We start from the raw sequence: 20,111 nt of genomic DNA, 5'->3' as shown, positions 1-20,111 counted from the left end.
TCCATATCATTTTTCATCATCGTATAAAGTTGGGACAGGAATTCAAATAGGGAAAGAACCTGGAAGCAGAAGCTGATGCACAGATTATAGAGGATGGTGCTTACTAGCTTATTCTCCGTGGCTTGTTCACCCTGCTTTTTCATAAAACCCAGAACAACCAGTCCATGGATGGCACCACCCACAATAGGTTGATCCCTTCCCAATCAATCGCTAATTAAGAAAATTCCTTACAGGTTTGCTTACAAACTGATATTACTGAAACATTTTCATTATTGAGGGTCCTTCCTCTCAGATGATATTAGCTTGTAACAACTTAACAAAACTATCCAGTACAGAGGTGGAGAGTGAGAAAAAGGAACTTAAAAAAGAAAATGATTTAGAGCAGTAACCTATTCTAATTATATGAAACACATGAAATATTGAAGGAAATTATCTACATAAACCTCAAAACTGTACACAATGAATACACAACAATTAAATCGTGTAAGTTTAAAATGCACAAGTACAAACGTCTTCATGACTACAGTTATTAAAAGTTGCCAATGATTACATGCTAAAGGAAGAAACAATGATCTGGCATATGTTCTATATAACACCCAATTTAGAGGAAAAAAGTTATTGTTGATTTATCAGAAGAAAAATAATTTTAATGTAAAATTTCTCAAATTGGCTCTAGTATTTCAGCGTTTTAGAGGTGTGATAGTTTATTTTTGTTTGAAGTCATTGCATGTCATATATGTGTGTGTGTGTGTGTGTGTGTGTGTGTGTGTTTATAGACATTTAGCTGTAAAATATTGTAAGAACACATCTTTACCTACATTTCTCTATACCACAGATGTCAGTGTTACTTAAACAAAGGGTCATTACTGCATTTAGAAACCTAGTTATAATGGGTCCAGAAATTGAGTTTCTTTTAAAAAGAAAACAAACAAACAAAAAACAGGGCCATTAGAAAGAATATTGTATATTGTCACAAGTCTTTTTTTTTTATTTCTTGAGATTGCAATTGTGATTTTATATCTGAATCTATCTATGTGGTAGATAACAATTACTGACTTAGCATCCTAACCATCCTACTTTTTTGGAATGGAGTCAACTTGATCTTTACTTTTCCTGTTAGTGAAAGTAGGTTAAACAGACTAAAATCTATAGTCCTAAAAAAGCTAAACAACAAGGAAGAGCCTAGGAAAGAAGCTTAATCCTCATTCAGAAGGACAAACAGGATAGACATCAGAAGCAGGAGAAAATGGGGAAAAAGGACAAAAGCCTCCCAGGGAGGGCCTCTGAAAGACTCAGTTCAGCAGGGTATCCAAGCAGGTGCTGAGACTCATAGGCAAACTTTGGAGAGAGTGCAGGGAATCTTATGGAAGAAGGGGGAAATGGAAAGACCATGAGCTGACAGGAGCCCCACAAGGAGACCAACAGAACCAAAAAAATCTGGGCTCAGGGGGGCCTACAGAGACTGATGAATCAACCAAGCACCATACATGGAGAGGACATAGACCCCCTGCTCAGATGTAGCCTATGGGCAACTCAGTCTCCATGGGTCCACTGTAGTAGGGAGAGCAGGGGCAATCCCTGACATGAACTCGGTTGCCTGCTCTTTGATCACCTCCTCCTGGGATGGTGGCCTTATGAGGTCACAGAAAAAGGATTCAGACAGTCCTGATAAGACCTTACAGGCTAGGTCAGATAGTTGGGGAAGAAGACCTCTCTTATCAGCTGACTAGGAGAGGGGCACATGGGGAGAAGAGAGTGATGGCTACATCTAGGATACAAAGTGAATAAATTATAATAATATCATAAATAATAATAATATTGTAGATTAAATACATTAAAAATTATTTGTAATCATTAAAAAATAACATTAACCAAAAACCCCTTTCAGTTTTCTGCCCTCAGCTAAATTGTTGTTCAACGTCATTAGTATTTTGTCACTCTACATTGTTAATATTGCCATAAAAGATGTGCATTTTAAAAAAATAATAAAGTAGGTTTTGTTTTGTTTTAGCTCACGTGTTTCATGATTACAGTTCACCTCCCTCTCCTGCTCCCAGTTCTTCTGCATGTTGCCTCCCCTCCCAATCCACTTCCTATCGGTCTCTCATTAGAAAACAAACAGGCTTTTAAGGGATAATAATGTATTATAACATAACATAACATAACATAACATAACATAACATAACATAACATAACATAACATAATATAATATAATATAATATATATGATAAAACAAAAACTAGTACATGGTAATTAGATAAAACAAACAGAAGAAAAAGAACTCAAGAGAAAGCACAAGTAACAGGGACCTACTTGTTTGTTCAGGATTTCATAAAATCACTAAACTGGAAGCCATAATATATACTCAGAAGGCCAGGTACAGCCCCTTGTAGGCAGCATGCATGTCGCCTCAAGCCCTTAAATTCATATGAGATTTGATCATGTTGATTTAGAGGGGTGTTCTTCCGCCACCTAATCTTCATGGTTCCCTGAGCCCTGAGGGGAGAGAGTTGATGGAGACATCTCAGTTAAAATTCAGGGTTCAAAACTCTCCTGGTGTCTTCCTCATGCTTATCTGGGGTCTCTGTATGTGCTCCGATCCGCTGCAGTAGGAAGATCGTCTGGCTAAGCATGGCTTGCCTCCCAGGTCTGCTTTCTTAGAATATCGTTTTCCATCATTTGCACTGAAGTGATGTTAAGATGTGTTCATAGATTCAATTGAAGAATGGATCTAGTTTTCTTATCTATTCTGTTGGACTGTGTTTTTATTCAGGAATTGACACCACTGACGTTGAGAAATATAAATGAGTAGTGATTGGTTCCTGTTATTTTGTTGTTGTGGGGTATATGTGGGGGTGCATTGTGGTGTTTTTCCTCCCCCTCCTTTGTTTGCTCTACTGGAATTATTTCTTCTTTGTTTTCTTGGGTGTAGTTAACTCTTTAGATTAAAGTTTACCTTCTAGTGCCATTTGTAAGTCCGAGTTTGCAGATAAGTATTGCTTATTTATTTATTTATTTTTGGAATGTTCATTGTGATTGGAAACCTAGTTTGGTATAGCTGATACAGGAAAATGGGGATGAGCTGCAAAGCTGGGGCTGAGGTCCACAGTAGGGAGAAGAGCAAGGTTCCACCAGCATCTGCTTAGTCCTCTGGAAATATGGGTAGAGAGTGAGCAAAGACTACAGTAGAATATCTGCAAAAGACCCAGGATGAGAATGGGGGATTGGTCTTGAAGAATGTAGGGAAAGAAGGAAAGTGCAGTTAAGCTAGTTTATCTGTTCCCCGGAATGAAGTAGCCTGTGGTTTACCAGGAAATATCCCAGTAGTCGGGGTACAGGCTAAAGCAACCAGTTGGGGAAGGAAATTTTCAAGAGAAAGATCTGTGTGTTCTGTTGGATAAGGTGGCAAAGAGAAAGTGGAGCAGGCCACATCAGGTCTCCTGAAAAGAAGGGGCTGATACTGGGGATATGGTTTGGAGGAGTGAAAGGAGAGGAAGCTAGCCTACCTGCTTCTCTGAAAGGAGTAATCGGTGGGCTGCCAGGAAACACTTGCTGGGTGATGGGGGTTGAGATAAAGCAATGAATGGTGGAGGGAAGGTTGAAGGGGAAGGTTTGTATCATCCACTAAAGATGGAGGTGTGCAGGGGAGTTATGGGTAAAGACAGTACCAATATGGTTGGTGTTCTTCTGCAAAGCTGAGGATAAAACCGGTGGGGGGGGGGGCATTAAATTGGAGGGCTGAGGTAAAAATCTGCAGTAAGCCTGCCTGCTTCCCTGGCCTAGGTAGCCAATTTTATTTTAATAAATGATGTTTAGATGTGAACTTGAAATTGCTTTGTAAGAATTTTATTGATAAGGTTTGAATCCTGTGTTTATCTGTGGGAACATTCTGTAATTTGCTTTTTGTTGTGCAGAAGCTTTTCCTGGTTTTGGTATTCACGTAATATTGGCTTCTTAGAAAGTTTGGAAGCCTTCATTCATTTTCATTTTTATGGACTAATAATAAATTGTATTGGTGTTAGTGCTTTTTTGGATATCTGTTAGAATTCTGCAGCATAACAATTTGGTTCTTGATTTCTGTTTAATTGAGAGACTTTATTACTGCTTCAATGTTGTTGTATAGTGATTTGTCTTGTCTTAGTTTAATTTCAGCGGGTCATATGTGCCTAGGAATCAACTAGTTTAACTTGATTTTCCAATTTAATAAAATATAATTTTAAAAGTATATTCCTATGATATTCTCAATTCTTTTGATCGTATAATATCACTCTTCTTCATTGCTAAAGTTATATACTTGAGAGTTTTATCTTAATTTTTTTGGTGAATTTGAATAAAGGCAAGACTTTTTTAACTAAAGTCAATTTTATTATTTCAAAGAAACAACTTACATTTTATTGTATCTTTGTTTTGTTTGATTTGGCTTCTATTTCATTCAATAATTTATTGTTGCTTGGGTACATTGTTTCTTTTTGTTTTCAAAGTTTAATAGTATATAGTTAGGTCATTCTTCAAGTAGCTTTACTTCTTTCAGTAGGGGTGTGTACAACATTTATGAAAGCAAACAACTGCAGGAAAGTTTGCCTCCTAGTTTTCATTTCCCTCTTTCTGTGCCCCCTCCCCCATCCCCATATTAACTACAGCAGGTTATATCCCTCGTTTTTCTCTGACAGTGCATCAGTCTTCGTTTCGTACACAACTTTGCCTGCCTCCTCCTTCATCACTGCCTGCTATGGGTCTCCACAACCCTGGCTTATCCTTTGCCACCTCTGACTCTTCCCTGAGGCCTCAGTTTCCACCCTGAATTTCAGAATCTCAAGTTCCTCTCTCTCTTTTCTTTTTCAGTCCTGTATCCTTCTTTGGTTGGCATTAGATTTGAACCTAGTTTTGGAGGTCACATTATTAAGCACTTCATTTAATATATACCAGATTTTTAGGGCTATAAATACTCCTCTGAGAATAACCTTCTATTTGTCTCATAGGTGTTCATATGCTAAATTTCAATTTTCATTCAGTTCTTGGATTTTTCTTTAATAATTTCTTCATTGACCCACATATTTTATTATTTGAGTATTGTCAGATCTTCAAGAGTTTTTTCCTAAGCACGTCAGGCTTGTGGTAGTATCATGGTTCAAATTGATACCTAACAATTTTTTCCAATTTCATGTATTTTGTGGGCATGATTGTTTGGCCTCCATGTGTGTAAGTGCAGCACACATATGCCTGGTGACCACCAAGGTCAAAACAGTGCAGTAGTTCCCTAGAACTGGAGTGAGAAATGCTTGTAAAATACCATGTGGGTGCTGAAAATCAAACCTGAGTCCTTTGCAAGAGAAACAAGTACTCTGAGATGCTGAATCATCTCTCCATCCCAATAAGCCAGTTGAACAATCTTCACAGGATTTAGGCTTTTTGTGTGAACCAATAAAGAGACTTTCTGTTAAATCTAACTTTCTGACTGTGTATACACCCCTTCCACAGTGGAAGTACAGTGTAGAATCGTGCAGAGCAGATTCCTTTCACAAACAAAACAACAACAAAAAAACAGAAAGGAAACAAATAAATCATAGAGCAGTGTGAGATGTCAGAACCTCTGTTATGATAACTTACATGTACTAGTGTGTAAAAGAATGGGTGGGGATCTTGGCTAGTAAGCTTTTTAAAAGATAGGCCTGTCAAACTGGCTATAATTTCACTGCTAATCTTGACTAGATGTGCAAAGACAGAAACTAGAATGTGACCATGGGGGAATTATGGGATGGAAGGAAGATTGCAAACTACAAATAAAGCAAGAATAGAAGATCCCTATCCTTTGGTGACTTTCTTCGATATAAATGAATCATGAGTTCTATATGTTAATGTGTGAGAAACCTGGATATGTTTCCTATATAAGCAGAGGACTTCTTACCTTGATTTACAAAGATTTTCAGAGACAGTTGAGGAGTTGTATCACCAGCACAGCCTTTTCTCACAATTTATTTTATTTATGTATTTAATCTGTGGTGAGTCAGGGAACATAAAATACTCTTAAAAATAAAATGCTCACTGAAGAGTTATAAATGAATTCTTTCAGGATTCTAGGACTCCACCTGGAAAAATGGCTGCTACTTAGATAATAAATGTGACACCTGGGGGCCTGAAACAGATAATTTGCTTCACACGAATAATTTCTTTCCCCTCACACAACCCATTTCTTATTCTTACAACATTCCTGTGACCAAATTAGTTTAAGGATTTCTACAGAGGGACATTTCCTGTTTTGTGAAATTTATGTACTAAGTTATTAAGATAGCCATTCTTCCCATAATAGGACCAGAGGCCAGGATGGTGATGTGATAACATAGAGGACACTTTAAAACAATGCATTCCACTTTTATATTCTTCGCTATCATAAGAGGTGAATGTGCCATAATTTGTCTAAGGCAGAGAAACTGAATCAAATGATGTGCTAGACTTAATAGGAAAATCTAAAGTTGTGAATGAGAGGATTTGGGAGACCACAATCACAAAACAAAACTGGGCGTGCATCTCATTTTATCAGATCATCTAATTTTTCTTAAACTTGTTCCATTCATATTGAGAAACTAGCAATGTGGGAATATTGCTATATATAATATAACTTAATATATAATATAACCTAATATAAATAATAGGTTATTTTATATTGTTTTGTTTCTGAATGTTTGACTACAATTTGTAATGGTTGTGAAAATTTTAAAGATGAGTACTATCTGTTTTTTTTTTTTAATTCATCCCAAATATAAATCATTTTGCTGATGTAACTACTCCTTAGGAATGGAGCTTTTTGTGTGGGGTCTCTGGCTTAGTGTTTTTCCCTGAAAAGGAGGCCAGAAGCATCCTCCAGTCCTCGTTTTTTGAATATTTCCTAGTTGGGTGGAATTTGAGCCCTGGACCCATTTTAGTTCTTCCTGGATGGGAGGAGTTGGGCTGCAGGGATGGTGACATGTCTTAACCTACTACAGATCATTCATTTAAGAATGTGAAATTAGATAAGGGAACTGTTTGTGGTCTGAGGAATGGATAAAAATCCTATGAAAAGAAAGTGAGTTATTGGATAAGTTAGAAGTTCAATAGTGTTGTGAAAAAAGTAGAATGGACCTTTGCTCAGGTAATTGGGTGATTCCTCAGTTTATCCCCTGATGTCTTTTTACAGAATCAAATATTCACAATTTAAGGATGGTGTCATCATTCTGCATTAAATACCTAGTGGGAGACTGATGTAAGGTTTTACATGATGCATCACACCTATAACAGTTGAACAAAACACACTTGGAGGCTTTTTATTAATGTTTATGAAGACATACTGTCATCTCCAACTCCCAAGTGGAAACAAAAGTTTCTCTGATTTTTTTTTTCCTTTATGCGTCATTGCATGGTATGAAGACTTTCTGTCATTTAAAAATAATAATAAACAGCCCCAGTATAGTTTATGATTAACCCAGTTTTATGTTATCTCCCATAGTTCCAAGTACTGAGAGCAGTAAAATGAGCTTAGGTTCATTGGGTATTCAGCATGGTTATTTCATGTGACTGAGAGTTGACCAAGATATCATAAGGAAACAATAATCAAAAAGCTTCTATAGGTTGTTGAACATCTATTTTGGTAGAAATATAGAACATGTTTTTATAATCTAGATTTAGGACTCCTGAATATATCCTTCCATATGTTATTGGTCAAGCAATTCATGAAACCCAGATGTCCTTCAAGGATAAGAAGATGAAACTTTTTTTGTTATTAGTTACAAGATGAATACCCAACTCAGTATGTAGGTAAGAGAGTCATCTTCGAAGTTCTACACCCCAGAAGCTTCACTTTCATCAACTATATTTAAAAAAAAATCTGATAATGCTTTCAAAGCATGGACATTTTACAATTTTGCCTAATTTTCATTGTGTTGATTCTTTTATTGATTTTTTTTTTAGTTCTTTGCATAGTAGATATCAATCCCCTGTCAGACATGTATCTGACAAACAATCCTTCAAATTTTCAGGCTACCTCTTTATTCTTCCCTTAACCATACCTTTACTATAAGAAGAATTTTATTTCTGTGAGTTTAATATGTCACTTGCTGACCTTATTTCTTAAATAACAGAATAATTTTAAGAGTCATTACCTATACCAATATCTTATATACCATTCATTACCATCTCCTCTAGCATTTAATAGTCTCCTTCGCTTTCTTTCTTTCTTTTTCTTTCTTTTGCTTGTTCATTCTTCCCTTCTTTTTAAAGATGTGAGATTTATTGCTGAACATGATTTGGTAGAGTATAGGATAGCACTGTGGAAGCTCTTAGGAATACAGGGCTTGTCACTTGTCCAGGGGACCACTACTGGGGATAAATTTAAACCCACAGACATCAGGAGTGAGCCACTTCATAGTGATGATGTCTTCAAGTTCATTTGTATTAAACTTGGCAAAGTCCCACTTCTTTAAGATGTGGATCTTCTCAAAGCCAGGAAAATTTTGGGTTCCTTAGTAAGAGGAACAGAGACTATTTCTGACATGAACTCAATGGCTGGCTCTTTGACCTCCTCCATCCCCAAGAGAGGAGCAGGCTTGCTAGGCCACAGAGGTGGACATTGCAGCCAGTCCTGAAGAAACCTGATAAGCTAGGATCAGATGGAAGGGAAGTAGGACCTCCCCTATCTGTGGACCTGGAAAGAGGCAGGGAGAAGATGAAGAAGGGAGGGTGGGATTGGGAGGGAATGAGGGAGCAGGTTACAGCTAAAATACAAGTTTAATAAACTTTAACTAATATTTAAAAAATAAAATAAAAAAGATAAAAAACTTAATAAAATAAAATATGTAATCCATTCCAAAAAAAAAAAAAAAATAGCCAGGAAACTTGAGTTTGGCTCTATGCAGAGCTGCAATCACATGTTCCTTATTCTGGAGCTTGATGCAGATAGACATTATGATCTAGCCAAGGTGAACCTTGGCGGCTGTGCCTTGTGGCTTCCCAAAGACATCATGCATATCTGTCTAGAGCCTAGGCTGGGGACAGTATTGGGAACAGAGACTTACACAACTGCCAGAAATGTGTCTCCTGCATATGCTACTAAGGAGGCTGCTTTTTGCAACCATTGTGTATCAGGTCCCTGTTGGGAAAGAGTCTTGGTTAGCTTAATTAGCTTCAAACATAGTTTCACTTTTATACTGATGCCTTTGATCCATTTAGAGTTGATTTTTGCATAGGAGTATAGATGAGTTTACAGTTTCATTTATCTATATATAGATATATAGTTGGTTTGGGTTTTTTTGTTTTGTTTTGTTTTGTTTTGTTTTTTACCATTTGATGATGACCTTACATTTTCTCCAACATTTACTTTTGTTCTGTTTGTCAAAACTCAGGTTGGTGTATCTGGGTTATCCATTTTCTTCCACTGGTCTATGTGTCAGTTTTTATTCCAGTAAAATTCTATTTTTATTTCAATTGTCTTGTAGTCAAGCATCATTCATTTTTTTCTGGAGCTTGCTTTGGCTATTCTGGATGTTTTGTGCTTCCATATATATTTTATGTTTTCTGTGTCTGTAAGAAATTTCATTGGGATGTTGATTGGAGTTTTATTTTCAATATATATGTGACAGCATAGACAAATGAAAGAAACAGCTGATGTTCAGATACAAATTTCTCCTTATGACTTACTTTACATACATAATGTCAAGTTATGATGAGTTATAAAAGCAAATTTTTTCATTGTTATAAGTGGTTTTTATTCCTACCTTCCAAAATGTTCATAGTCTGTTCATATGAAAAAAGTTTTCAGACATTATTATATTTATTTTATAAAATCATTACAATAATGTAAAAGCACAGATAGATGGAGATAAATCTAAATGATGAGAAATGAATATATATTGTATTTCTAGCCCAATATGCTTTTAAAAACATAACCTTGAAAAGCTGTCAATAAATTATTCAGAAAATCTGTTACTGATAGCACTTTTTGTTATATAATATTTTGCTTCAATATTCATTCCATGTATCCCAGTAATTCTACATCATTGTTCTTGAAATGAATGGTATTTCCTCCAAAAGAGATTTATCAATATATAGTGGCAATTCCGCTTGTCAAGCCTTGAGGGAGAATGTTTTCTGATTTTTTTCTACTCAGGCCCAGGGTGCTTCAAATAGCCTACAAAGCACAAAATTGCCCATTGTTCTCGACACAAGAAAGAATTATCTGGGTTGAAATACTATGAATGCTAATGTTTTTGTTGAAAACACACACACACACACACACACACACACACACATACACACACACACACCACAAAATAGAAAGAAGTTCAACTAACTAAATAATACCACAGAAAGCACATTTTCGTATGTGCAGTCTTTCATGTAAAACTAGTTATTGTTTCATTAAGCATAAGAAGTTGACAAGGTCTCATATTAGCTGCATTAAATGCTTATGGTGTGTGCTATTTACTAGTATGGTATTTCACGCAGAAGTGACAATCAGCTTGTTTATCATGACTCACATTTGGTTGCATTTTACTAGTTACCCAGTAGGGAGGAATGCTTCTAGGTCTTTACTAAGTCTCTAACTAGCTTGCTTTGCATCTAAGTTGAAGACAAGGAACAACCATTATTGACACAAAGCCCTGTGAAAAGAAGAAATTGTGGTTGAGTGAACACTTCCATTAAAAAAAAAATTGTTTTGATACTTATCTTGGCAAAATTCTCAAGGTTTAGTAAGCTGAAACATTGTCAAAAATGAATAAATAAGGAGAAATGTAGAAGTATACTGCTGTGAGAACATACACACACACACACACACACACACACACACACACAAACATGTGTAACAATAACCCATGAAGTGATTTTTTTTAAGAGTCAGAATACTATTTTTCTCATGGAAATTTGCTGCTTGAAGGCTACGTAGGAAAATAAAGGATAAAACAAAAAATATCTTTGAGGTTAAACTCAGCAAAACCATAAACGTACTTCCTCTGAATACTATTGCACTGAAAAATCCCTTTGGAGACTGAAAAGTAATTCCTGTCGGCAATGCTGTACATTCCCTGAATGCTAATTCTTTTTTTTTATTTTTTATTAATTACAGTTTATTCACTTTGTATCCCCCCATAAGCCATTCCCTCCTCCCCTCCCAGTCCTACCCTCCCTTCCCCTTCTTCTCGCTGCCCCTCCCAAGTTCACTGATAGGGGAGGTCCTCCTCTCCTTCCTTCTGATCTTAGTCTATCAGATCCCATCAGGAATGGCTGCATTGTCATCTTCTGTGGCCTGGTAGGGCTGCTCTCCCCTTAGGGGGAGGTGATCAAAGAACAGGCCTATCAGATTATGTCACAGACAGTCCCTCTTCCCATTACTATGGAACCCACTTGGATACTACACTGTCATGAACTACATCTGTGCAGGGGTTCTAGGTTATCTCCATGCATGGTCCTTGGTTGGAATATGAGTCCCTGGGGAGGCACCTGTGTTCAAATTTTCTGGTTCTGTTGCTCTCCTTGTGGGGTTCCTGTCCTCTCCAGATCTTACTACTTCCCACTTCTTACTTAAGATTCCATGCACTTTGCCCATCAGTTGGCCTTAAGTCTCAGTGTCTGCTTTGATATTCTGTAGGGCAGAGCCTTTCAGAGGCCCTCTGTGGCAGGTTCCTAGGTTGTTTCCTGTTTTCTTCTTCTGGTTTCTATCCTCTTTGCCTTTCGGGATGGGGATTGAGTGTTTTAGTCAGGGTTCGCTCTCTTGATTAGTTTCTTTAAATGTTCAGAGTTTTAGTAGGTTTATCCTATGTTATATGTCTATATGAGTGAGTATATACCGTGTGTCTTTCTGCTTCTGGGACAGCTCACTCAGGATAATCCTTCCCAAGTCCCACCATTTACTGGCAAATTTCATGATTTCCTTATTTTTCATTGCAGAGTAATACTCCATTGTGTAGTTGTACCATAATTTCTGCATCCATTCTTCAGTTGAGGGGCATCTGGGCTGTTTCCAACTTCTGGCTATTACAAATAAAGCTGCTACAAACATGGTTGAGCAAAGGTCTTTATTGTGTACTTGAGCCCCTTTTGGATATATGCCTAGGAGTGGTATGGCCAGATCTTGAGGAAGTGCTATTCCTACTTGTCTGAGAAAGCGCCAGATTGATTTCCAGAGTGGTTGTATGAGTTTACATTCCCACCAGCAGTGGAGGAGGGTTCCCCTTTCTCCACAACCTCTCCAGCATGTGTTGTCCCTTGAGTTTTTCATCTTGGCCATTCTGATGGGTGTAAGGTGAAATCTCAGGGTCATTTTTATTTGCATTTCCCGAATGGCTAATGATGTTGAGCATTTCTTTAAGTGCTTCTCTGCCATTCGATATTCCTCTACAGAGAATTCTCTGTTTAGCTCTGTTCCCCATTTTTTAATTGGATTACTTGGTTTGCTGTTTTTCAGCTTCTTTAGTTCTTTATATATACTGGATATTAGCCCTCTGTCAGATAAACTGTTAGTGAAGATTCTTTCCCAATCTATAGGCAGTCATTTTGTTTTGATGACGGTGTCCTTTGCTTTACAGAAGCTTTTCAGTTTCATGAGGTCCCATTTATTGATTGTTGCTCTTAGAGCCTGTGCTGTTGGTGTTCTGTTCAGGAAGTTGTCTCCTGTGCCAATGAGTTCAAGGGTATTCCCCACTTTTTCTTCTAACCGATTTAGTGTGTCTGGTTTTATGTTGAGGTCTTTGATCCACTTGGACTTCAGCTTTGTGCATGGTGATAAGTATGGATCTATTTTCATTTTTCTACATGTAGACATCCAGTTAGGCAAGCACCATTTGTTGAAGATGCTATCTTTTTTCCATTGTATGGTTTTGGCATCTTTGTCAAAGATCAGGTGTCCATAGATGTGTTGGTTTATTTTTGGGTCCTCTGTTCGGTTCTATTGATCCACCATTCTGTTCCTATGCCAGTACAATGCAGTTTTTATAACTGTTGCTCTGTAGTACAGTTTAAGATCAGGGATGGAGATACCTCCTGAAGATCTTTTATTGTAGAATATTGTTGTAGCAATTCTGGGTTTCTTGTTATTCCATATGAAGTCGAGAATTTTTCTTTCCAGATCTGTAAAGAATTGTGTTGGCAATTTGATGGGGATTGCATTGAATCTGTAGATTGCTTTTGGTAAGATGGCCATTTTTACTATGTTAATCCTGCCCAGCCATGAGCATGGGAGATCCTTCCATCTTCTGATATCTTCTTCTATTTCTTTCTTCAGAGACTTGAAATTTTTTTCATATAAGTCTTTGACTTCCTTGGTTAGGATTACTCTAAGGTACTTTTGTCTTCCTCTGTGGGGTGGCAAGGCTGCTCCTCCCTCAGGTGCAGGTGATCAAAGAGCCAGGCCATGAGTTCATGTCAGAGATGGTCCCTGTTCCTATAATTGGGAAATCCTCTTGGACACTGAGCTTCCATGGGCTACTTCCCTCTGACCCTAGCCTATCAGGTCTCATCAGGACTGGCTGTATTTTTTCCACTCTGGCCTGGTAAGGCTGTCCCCATCCTCCAGTAGGAGGTTATCAAGAAACAGAAAGAATATTATGGAACTCACTCTGTGAGGCCACAGACATGTTGATACCTAAACCACACAAAGACTCAACCAAAAGAGAGAGAGAGAGAGAGAGAGAGAGAGAGAGAGAGAGAGAACTTCAGACCTATCTCTCTCATGAACATTATATACTCTTTTAAAACAGACTTTTAACATTGATGGACTCCATGACTGCTTTTGAGACCTGGTGAAAAATGAAGAAGTTTTGAGAATTGGTGGGAAATGAAGAGGTTTTTTTTTTTTTTTTTTTTTTTTTTAGCTTTTATGAAACACATAAGGGAATTAACAAAGATGAGGCAGCCTTTCCTGAGAAACATCAGTGTTCTGACAGTTGAGTGTCTAGTGTTCTGCTGGTATGTGTGGGTGTATGTGTGTGCATGTGTGTGTATACACATAAAACATCACTCTCAAGGTGTTGTGTAACACTTTTCCAATTCTGTTCCCAGGGGTCTGAGTTCTAGATCATCATTTTTGTAAGGTAGTGCTCCCAAGTGCTAAAGTCAGAACTGTAGCTCAAGTGCAACTTTACTCAGGCTATTGCAATTGTGCTCAGGTTTACTGTCTGTCAGGCTTTATGGGAAAATCAAACACAGCTTCCCCACTCCTCTTTATGCTTTAAATGAAAGATATTTTGTTATCTTCAAGTAGGAACACACAGTTTTTAAGATAAGAGATATTAAATAAGAATGCTAAGATCTTCACATTGAATTGGGAAGTTTAATGATATTTTGTTTTATTATTATTAAGTGTGTGTGTGAGGGTACATCTGTATGAGACGTTGTACATGTCTGGAGGAATTCAGATGAGGATGTTAAGTGACTGTAACTTGAATCGAAGGTGTTTGAGAGGCAGCAGTATGGATGCCAAAACCAAACTCCTGTCTTCTTTACAGTCAGTACATACTCCTAACTACTGAGGCATCTTCAGGGCCACAATATTTTAGACTCTTAGTGAAGTAATTTAATTAGTTTTCTAAGAATTCTATCTTGCAGTAATTGTCTTTAAAGAGATTTTTTTTTCAGAGAGTTTAAACAATCAATGTTGATTTAATTATCCTGGGACATTATTCTCCCTTAATCTAATGCTACATAATTTAGAACAGAACCTATTAGTACAAATTGGCATCATTTGTCCATCTTAATATATCCTTATTTTGGTACAAAACAAGACTGAAAAATATGGCTTCTAGGGATTTTCTGACCTTTCGTTTGAAGTGGATGGTTAGCACAAAAGATGGTGGTGAGTAGTTATAACTAGAAAAGATCATCCTGAGTAAGTATCCCAAAAGCAGAGAGACATGCATGGTTCATATTCACCTATAAGTGGATATTAGCTATATAATATAGAATAAACATACTTAAATCTCCAGAACAAAAGACAAGGAGTATCCTAGGGAAGATGCTTAATTGTCATTCAGAAGAGAAAATAGGATAGATACTGGAAGCAGTACAAAAGAGGAAACAGGACAGGAGCCTACCATAGATGTTCTCTAAAAGACTCCAACCAGCAGGGGATTGAAGCAGATGCAGAGACTCATAGCCCTGAGCAGGGAATCTTATGGAAAAAGGGGGATATAAAGGTCCAGAGGGGACAATAGCCACACAAAGAGACCAACAAAGCCAAAAATAAATAAATAAATAAATAAATAAATAAATAAATAAATAAATAAATAAAGAAATAAATAAATAAATAAAATTAAATAAAATTCAGGGCCAAGGGACCTGCAGAAATGTATGCATCAACTAAAAACCACACATAGAGAGGACCTAGACCCCCTGCTCAGATGTAGCCCATAGACAGCACAGTCTCCATGTGGGTTCTCTAAACGGAGAAGAGACAGTCTCAGACATGAACTCGGTTACCTGCTTCTTGATCACTTCTCTTTTGTGGTACTACCTAGCCAGGCCACAAAAGAAGAGGATCCACTCAGTCCTGATGGGACCTGATACGCCAGGGTAGACTCTATGAACAGTAGAGGAGGAGAACACCCATATTAGGGGACTAAGGAAGAGGGATAGGGAAGGAAGAGGGAGGTAGGGTGGGACCAGCAGGAGATGATGGAGGGTGCAAAAACTGGGATGCAAATTGAATAAATTGTAAATAATAACAATAAAAATGATAATAATAATAATAGTAAATGTATTACCTTAAAAATTGTGACACAAAAAAAGAGGCTGAAGAGTAGAAGACTAAATACAGCTCTTCACACTCTCTCCATATCTCTTCAACATAGTACTTGAAATCTTTGCTGGAGTAATAAGACCATTAAAGCAGATCAAGGGGATTCAAATCAAAAAGGAAGAAGTAAAAGTATCACTATTTGCAGATGATATGATAGTATACATAAGTGACCACAAAAAATTCTACCAGCACAACTCCTATAGTTGATAAACACCTTCAGCAAAGTGGCTGGATACAAAATTAACTTAAAAAAATTCAGTAGCTTTCCTGTATACAAAAGACAAAAGGGCTGAGACAGAAATTAAGGAAACAACACCCTTCACAATAGCCACAACCATCGTAAAGTATCTTGGTGTAACTCTAACCCAGCAAGTTAAAGACTTGTTTGACAAAAACTTCAAGTCTCTGAAGAAAGAAATTGAAGAAGATAGCACAAGATGGAAAGATCTCCCATGCTCATGGCTTGGCAGGATTAACATAGTAAGAATGGCCATCTTACCAAAAGCAATCTACAGATTCAATGCAATTCCCATCAAATTGCCAACACAATTCTTTACAGACCTTGAAAGAAAAATTTTTAACTTCATATGGGAAAAGAGGAAACCCAGAATTGCTACAACAATATTCTACAATAAAAGATCTTCAGGAGGTATCTCCATCCCTGATCTCGAGCTGTACTATAGAGCAACAGTAAGAAAAACTGCATGGCATTGGCATAGAAACACGACTCTGAAAAAAAAAAGTAAAGAAAAAATTTAAAATGAAATTTAGTTTTGAAATTAGTAGATATTATAATAATATCCAATCATTGTGATTATCTTCATAATTAAAAGCAAAATGTCTAAATAATTGCTTATAACCACAAAAAATGATCTTCTTAGTTTTAATAAGAGAAGCATTTTCTTTGCAGTGAAGGGAATGCACACAAGGCTGCAGAAATTACTGAGAATAAGCGATGATTGAGTAGTGCTTACTTGGCAACAGGATATTTGTATTGCCTGTTTTAAGGTTCAAGGACCATCAACAAAGTAGGCCTTTAGGATGTAAGAACTAGAAGACATGGGTGGAGAATGGTGTTCGGGGAATGGGGTAGGTCTGTGCAATGCTAGCACGTGGCATGAAACAACCAAATGACGCTGATGTGCAGTGGGTCTGCACCTTCCTGCGGACATACAGGCATATGGTGGGTCAACAACATCCAATATCTTTACATCAAAGAATGGACTAATCAGCTTCTGTTTGCTGTTTGCGGGAGTGGCTCTGTTTACAACTGAAAACACTGCTGAAATCCCTCCACTCCAAACAACAATCTAACAAACAAAAACATTTCTAAAACCATAGTCACACATAGGCTCCTGGTTAAAATTTGGGTCACAAAATTGAGAGAGAGAGAGAGAGAGAGAGAGAGAGAGAGAGAGAGAGAAACAACAGCAAAAACATGAATGTGATAGAAAGATCCTGGAAGGAAGGAGAGGTAAAAAGAACAGGAGGGAAAAAAAATGACTTGTTAAGGGTGAGAGTAATCAGGATGCAAAGTGCACTCAGTGTGTGCGTGTTTGTGTGTGTGTGTGTGTGTGTGTGTGTGTGTATGTATGTGTGTGTGTGTGTGTGTGTGTGTGTGTGTGTGTGTGTACATGTAAGGAACAAATTTACAAAGGAAAAATATATATATAATTCCTGCTTGGCCTTGTAGTCTTCTTTGAGTTGTACACCTACGTGAGTGAGTCTGGATGAGAAGCCAAGAATTATTGCAACTTCATCATAATGTTTTGTTTCTCATGCCGTATCATCATTATAAAAGCAGTGCATTTATTTGAATGAAGATCCATTTTTATAGTTGAAAACACTATAGATGACGTACTTTACAAGGCTTCAAAGTAAAACATATATGTCCGTTTGGATTTGCCTTTTAAATTCTGTTGGTATACATTTCTCCAGCTTTATGTCATTCAGTTACATTTACTAAATACATAATAACTGTATTATATATATTCTTTTCCATATTAAATATTTAAACATTAACCAGGATTTAATTAGGTGTGCATTTTCTCAATCTCCCAATTGCATTTTGATGAACTCTTTGGTTATTCAATTAACGTGTGAATGATTTGCATGAAGTCTATTTATACTCTATGGGCTATTGCAGAATCACTTGATATTTTCCCTGTTATATTAATGGATCCATTTATTATTGTACTAGTGGGAAATGAAGTCCTATAATTGGAATCTAGTAAGATACTTTACAGCTTATTAGCTTAGGGGTAATTATCTGCATGTTATATTGCACATTGAATTGCAATTGAAAGTATCTCATTATAATATTTAAGGGAAGAGGCAACAAAAATAATGAAATTGTTAGAGTAACCCCTGGGTTCCAATGAAATGAGCACATGTATTGAAATACTTTAACTTGTAAACAGTATGTTCTTTTTTGATAACTATTCTTTTTCTCTTGTTCCTTTTCTTTTCACTTTTTTTTTTTAATTTGCTGCTTGCCATTGCAGGAAGTAGAGGTTTGTATTCTGTTTCTATGTTTCATATATTATTTGAGATTTCATATGAATCCAAGTATTTTAATTGATCATATGTACTTAAATCATGTTATTTTCTTCTCTTAGGATGATTATTTCCGTACTTGGAGTCCAGGAAAACCATTTGATCAAGGTAAGAATCTAATCATTTCAAAATATAAATATTTAAAGTTTATAATTGAATAGTTTTTAGTAGTACTATTTTTGCCTGGTTAGAATTTAAAATGCTAAATGCATAAGCATGCATGAATAGAAATTCTATGCAGTAACTGTTTATTTCAGGAAAATAAAGTTAGAAAGTAGCTAATTATGTACATGATTATGTCAGAATGGAATTTATTTTTAGAAACATGGTTTACATTACTGATTTGGAATTTTAAACTTTATTTACTATGTGTATTTTTATTGACCATTACAAGTCACTCCACCTATTTTTCAGGGGTACCCTTGAGAGTAGATTTATTTGTGCAAGTTTTCAAAAGAAATACCTTACTATATTCACTTGAATTGATTAAAATGTTTCATTTAAAATAGAACATCTATGGTGATTGCATTCAACTAAGACTTTAGCAAGAACCTAAAGGAAATGCTAGGCACAAAATAATATTCTCCAGCTTAATACGTAAATCTTGCTTCCTGTTAGCTCACCTAAGGAAGGAAAGCCATACTGCTCAACATGTGTGTGCTATGAGAATGGGTATAACCATTTCACCAAAATCATAAATGTAAAAAATGGGAAAAGCTTTATTCACTTGATACTGTGGCATTAGGTCCAGAATATGGTCTTAAATGTTGAAAACAAGGATTTTTAGAGAATACTCTTCTCAGCACTGATAACACTCTGGGAAGTGGTATTGCTTAATAATCAGTCATTGTCTCATGAGTATCATGAAATACTTATAGCAATTATGCAGAAAATAAAAGCTGGTTAGGGGTATGTCTCTAGAGGTTCTAGCCCTAGAGAGAAAGGCCACTTTGCTGTGGGTACCTGAGAAGGGAAAACATTACTGAACAAAACATTTGTACCACAAGCAAGGAAGCTGAGAGAGGAAATTGAAGGGTTCAGAGTTCCTGGGCCATTTCTCAATGAATGCCTCTCAAGGACCTGCACAACAGCAAGAATCCACATGGCAAGACTCTACTACTGTCTCATAACTCTTCTAGTTTGGAAGACAATCCTTTAATACTTAGATTTTATGGGACTATTTAATATCCAGACTAGCAACATACCCAAACTAACAACTTAATGTTTAGAAATATTTGTAGGTTAGTATAAATCCGTAGAGCTGACTGTGAATTATCATCAATGTCAATGTCAATCTGACTTGTAAAGGAGACATTTGCACCCAAGTCATGCTTCAAAATTAATACTTCATTATCTACCTCACATCATCTCACCATACTACCCCTATTGTTATTAATTGGGTCTGAAGATTTAAATAATTTACTTTTCTCTTGGTTTACCAGTAAGTCATGGCAATGTGCTAAGAAAAAATGTAATAAAAATATGTCAAGCATCATGAAATGCATTTATGCCTTTTCTTGGGAAATGAATTTTTATGATGGAATCATATACCCTGACAACTGGGAATTATCTGTGAACACTTAAACTTTCATTCTTGGTAAATGCTGCTATAAGAAAGATGCTTTGGTGACCCTTGTGTGTGGAAAATGTTTTGAATTATGACTTCTATTTACTTGTGTAAAACTGGTTATCATTGGAAAGGTTGCTAAGAGCAAATATAGTACACAAATCATTTAATCTTCAATGACTAATATTATAATACTGCCTTTGTTATATATAAAAAGTATCTAATGTCAT

At 36.5% G+C, this 20,111-nt stretch overlaps 1 protein-coding gene and 1 pseudogene across 1 annotated transcript in view; one reads left to right on the top strand and one right to left on the bottom strand.

The window, feature by feature from the left end:
* Spock3 (SPARC (osteonectin), cwcv and kazal like domains proteoglycan 3) overlaps positions 1-20,111 on the top strand; it is a gene marked incomplete in the record, with an annotated part of 448,767 nt that overhangs the window by 132,160 nt on the left and 296,496 nt on the right. The window contains 1 exon segment of the mRNA XM_055597901.1: positions 18,377-18,422. Within this exon segment, the coding sequence (XP_055453876.1) occupies positions 18,377-18,422 (46 nt within the window).
* LOC129669622 (small nucleolar RNA SNORA70) lies at positions 9,048-9,158 on the bottom strand (annotated as a pseudogene).

The sequence above is a fragment of the Psammomys obesus genome, unplaced genomic scaffold (assembly GCF_907164565.1).
Source record: "Psammomys obesus unplaced genomic scaffold, mPsaObe1.curated_primary_1811, whole genome shotgun sequence".
In the NCBI taxonomy this organism is placed as follows: domain Eukaryota; kingdom Metazoa; phylum Chordata; class Mammalia; order Rodentia; family Muridae; genus Psammomys; species Psammomys obesus.
The sequence above is the reverse complement of the archived record's forward strand: the minus strand, read 5'-3'. Positions and strand labels throughout refer to the sequence as shown.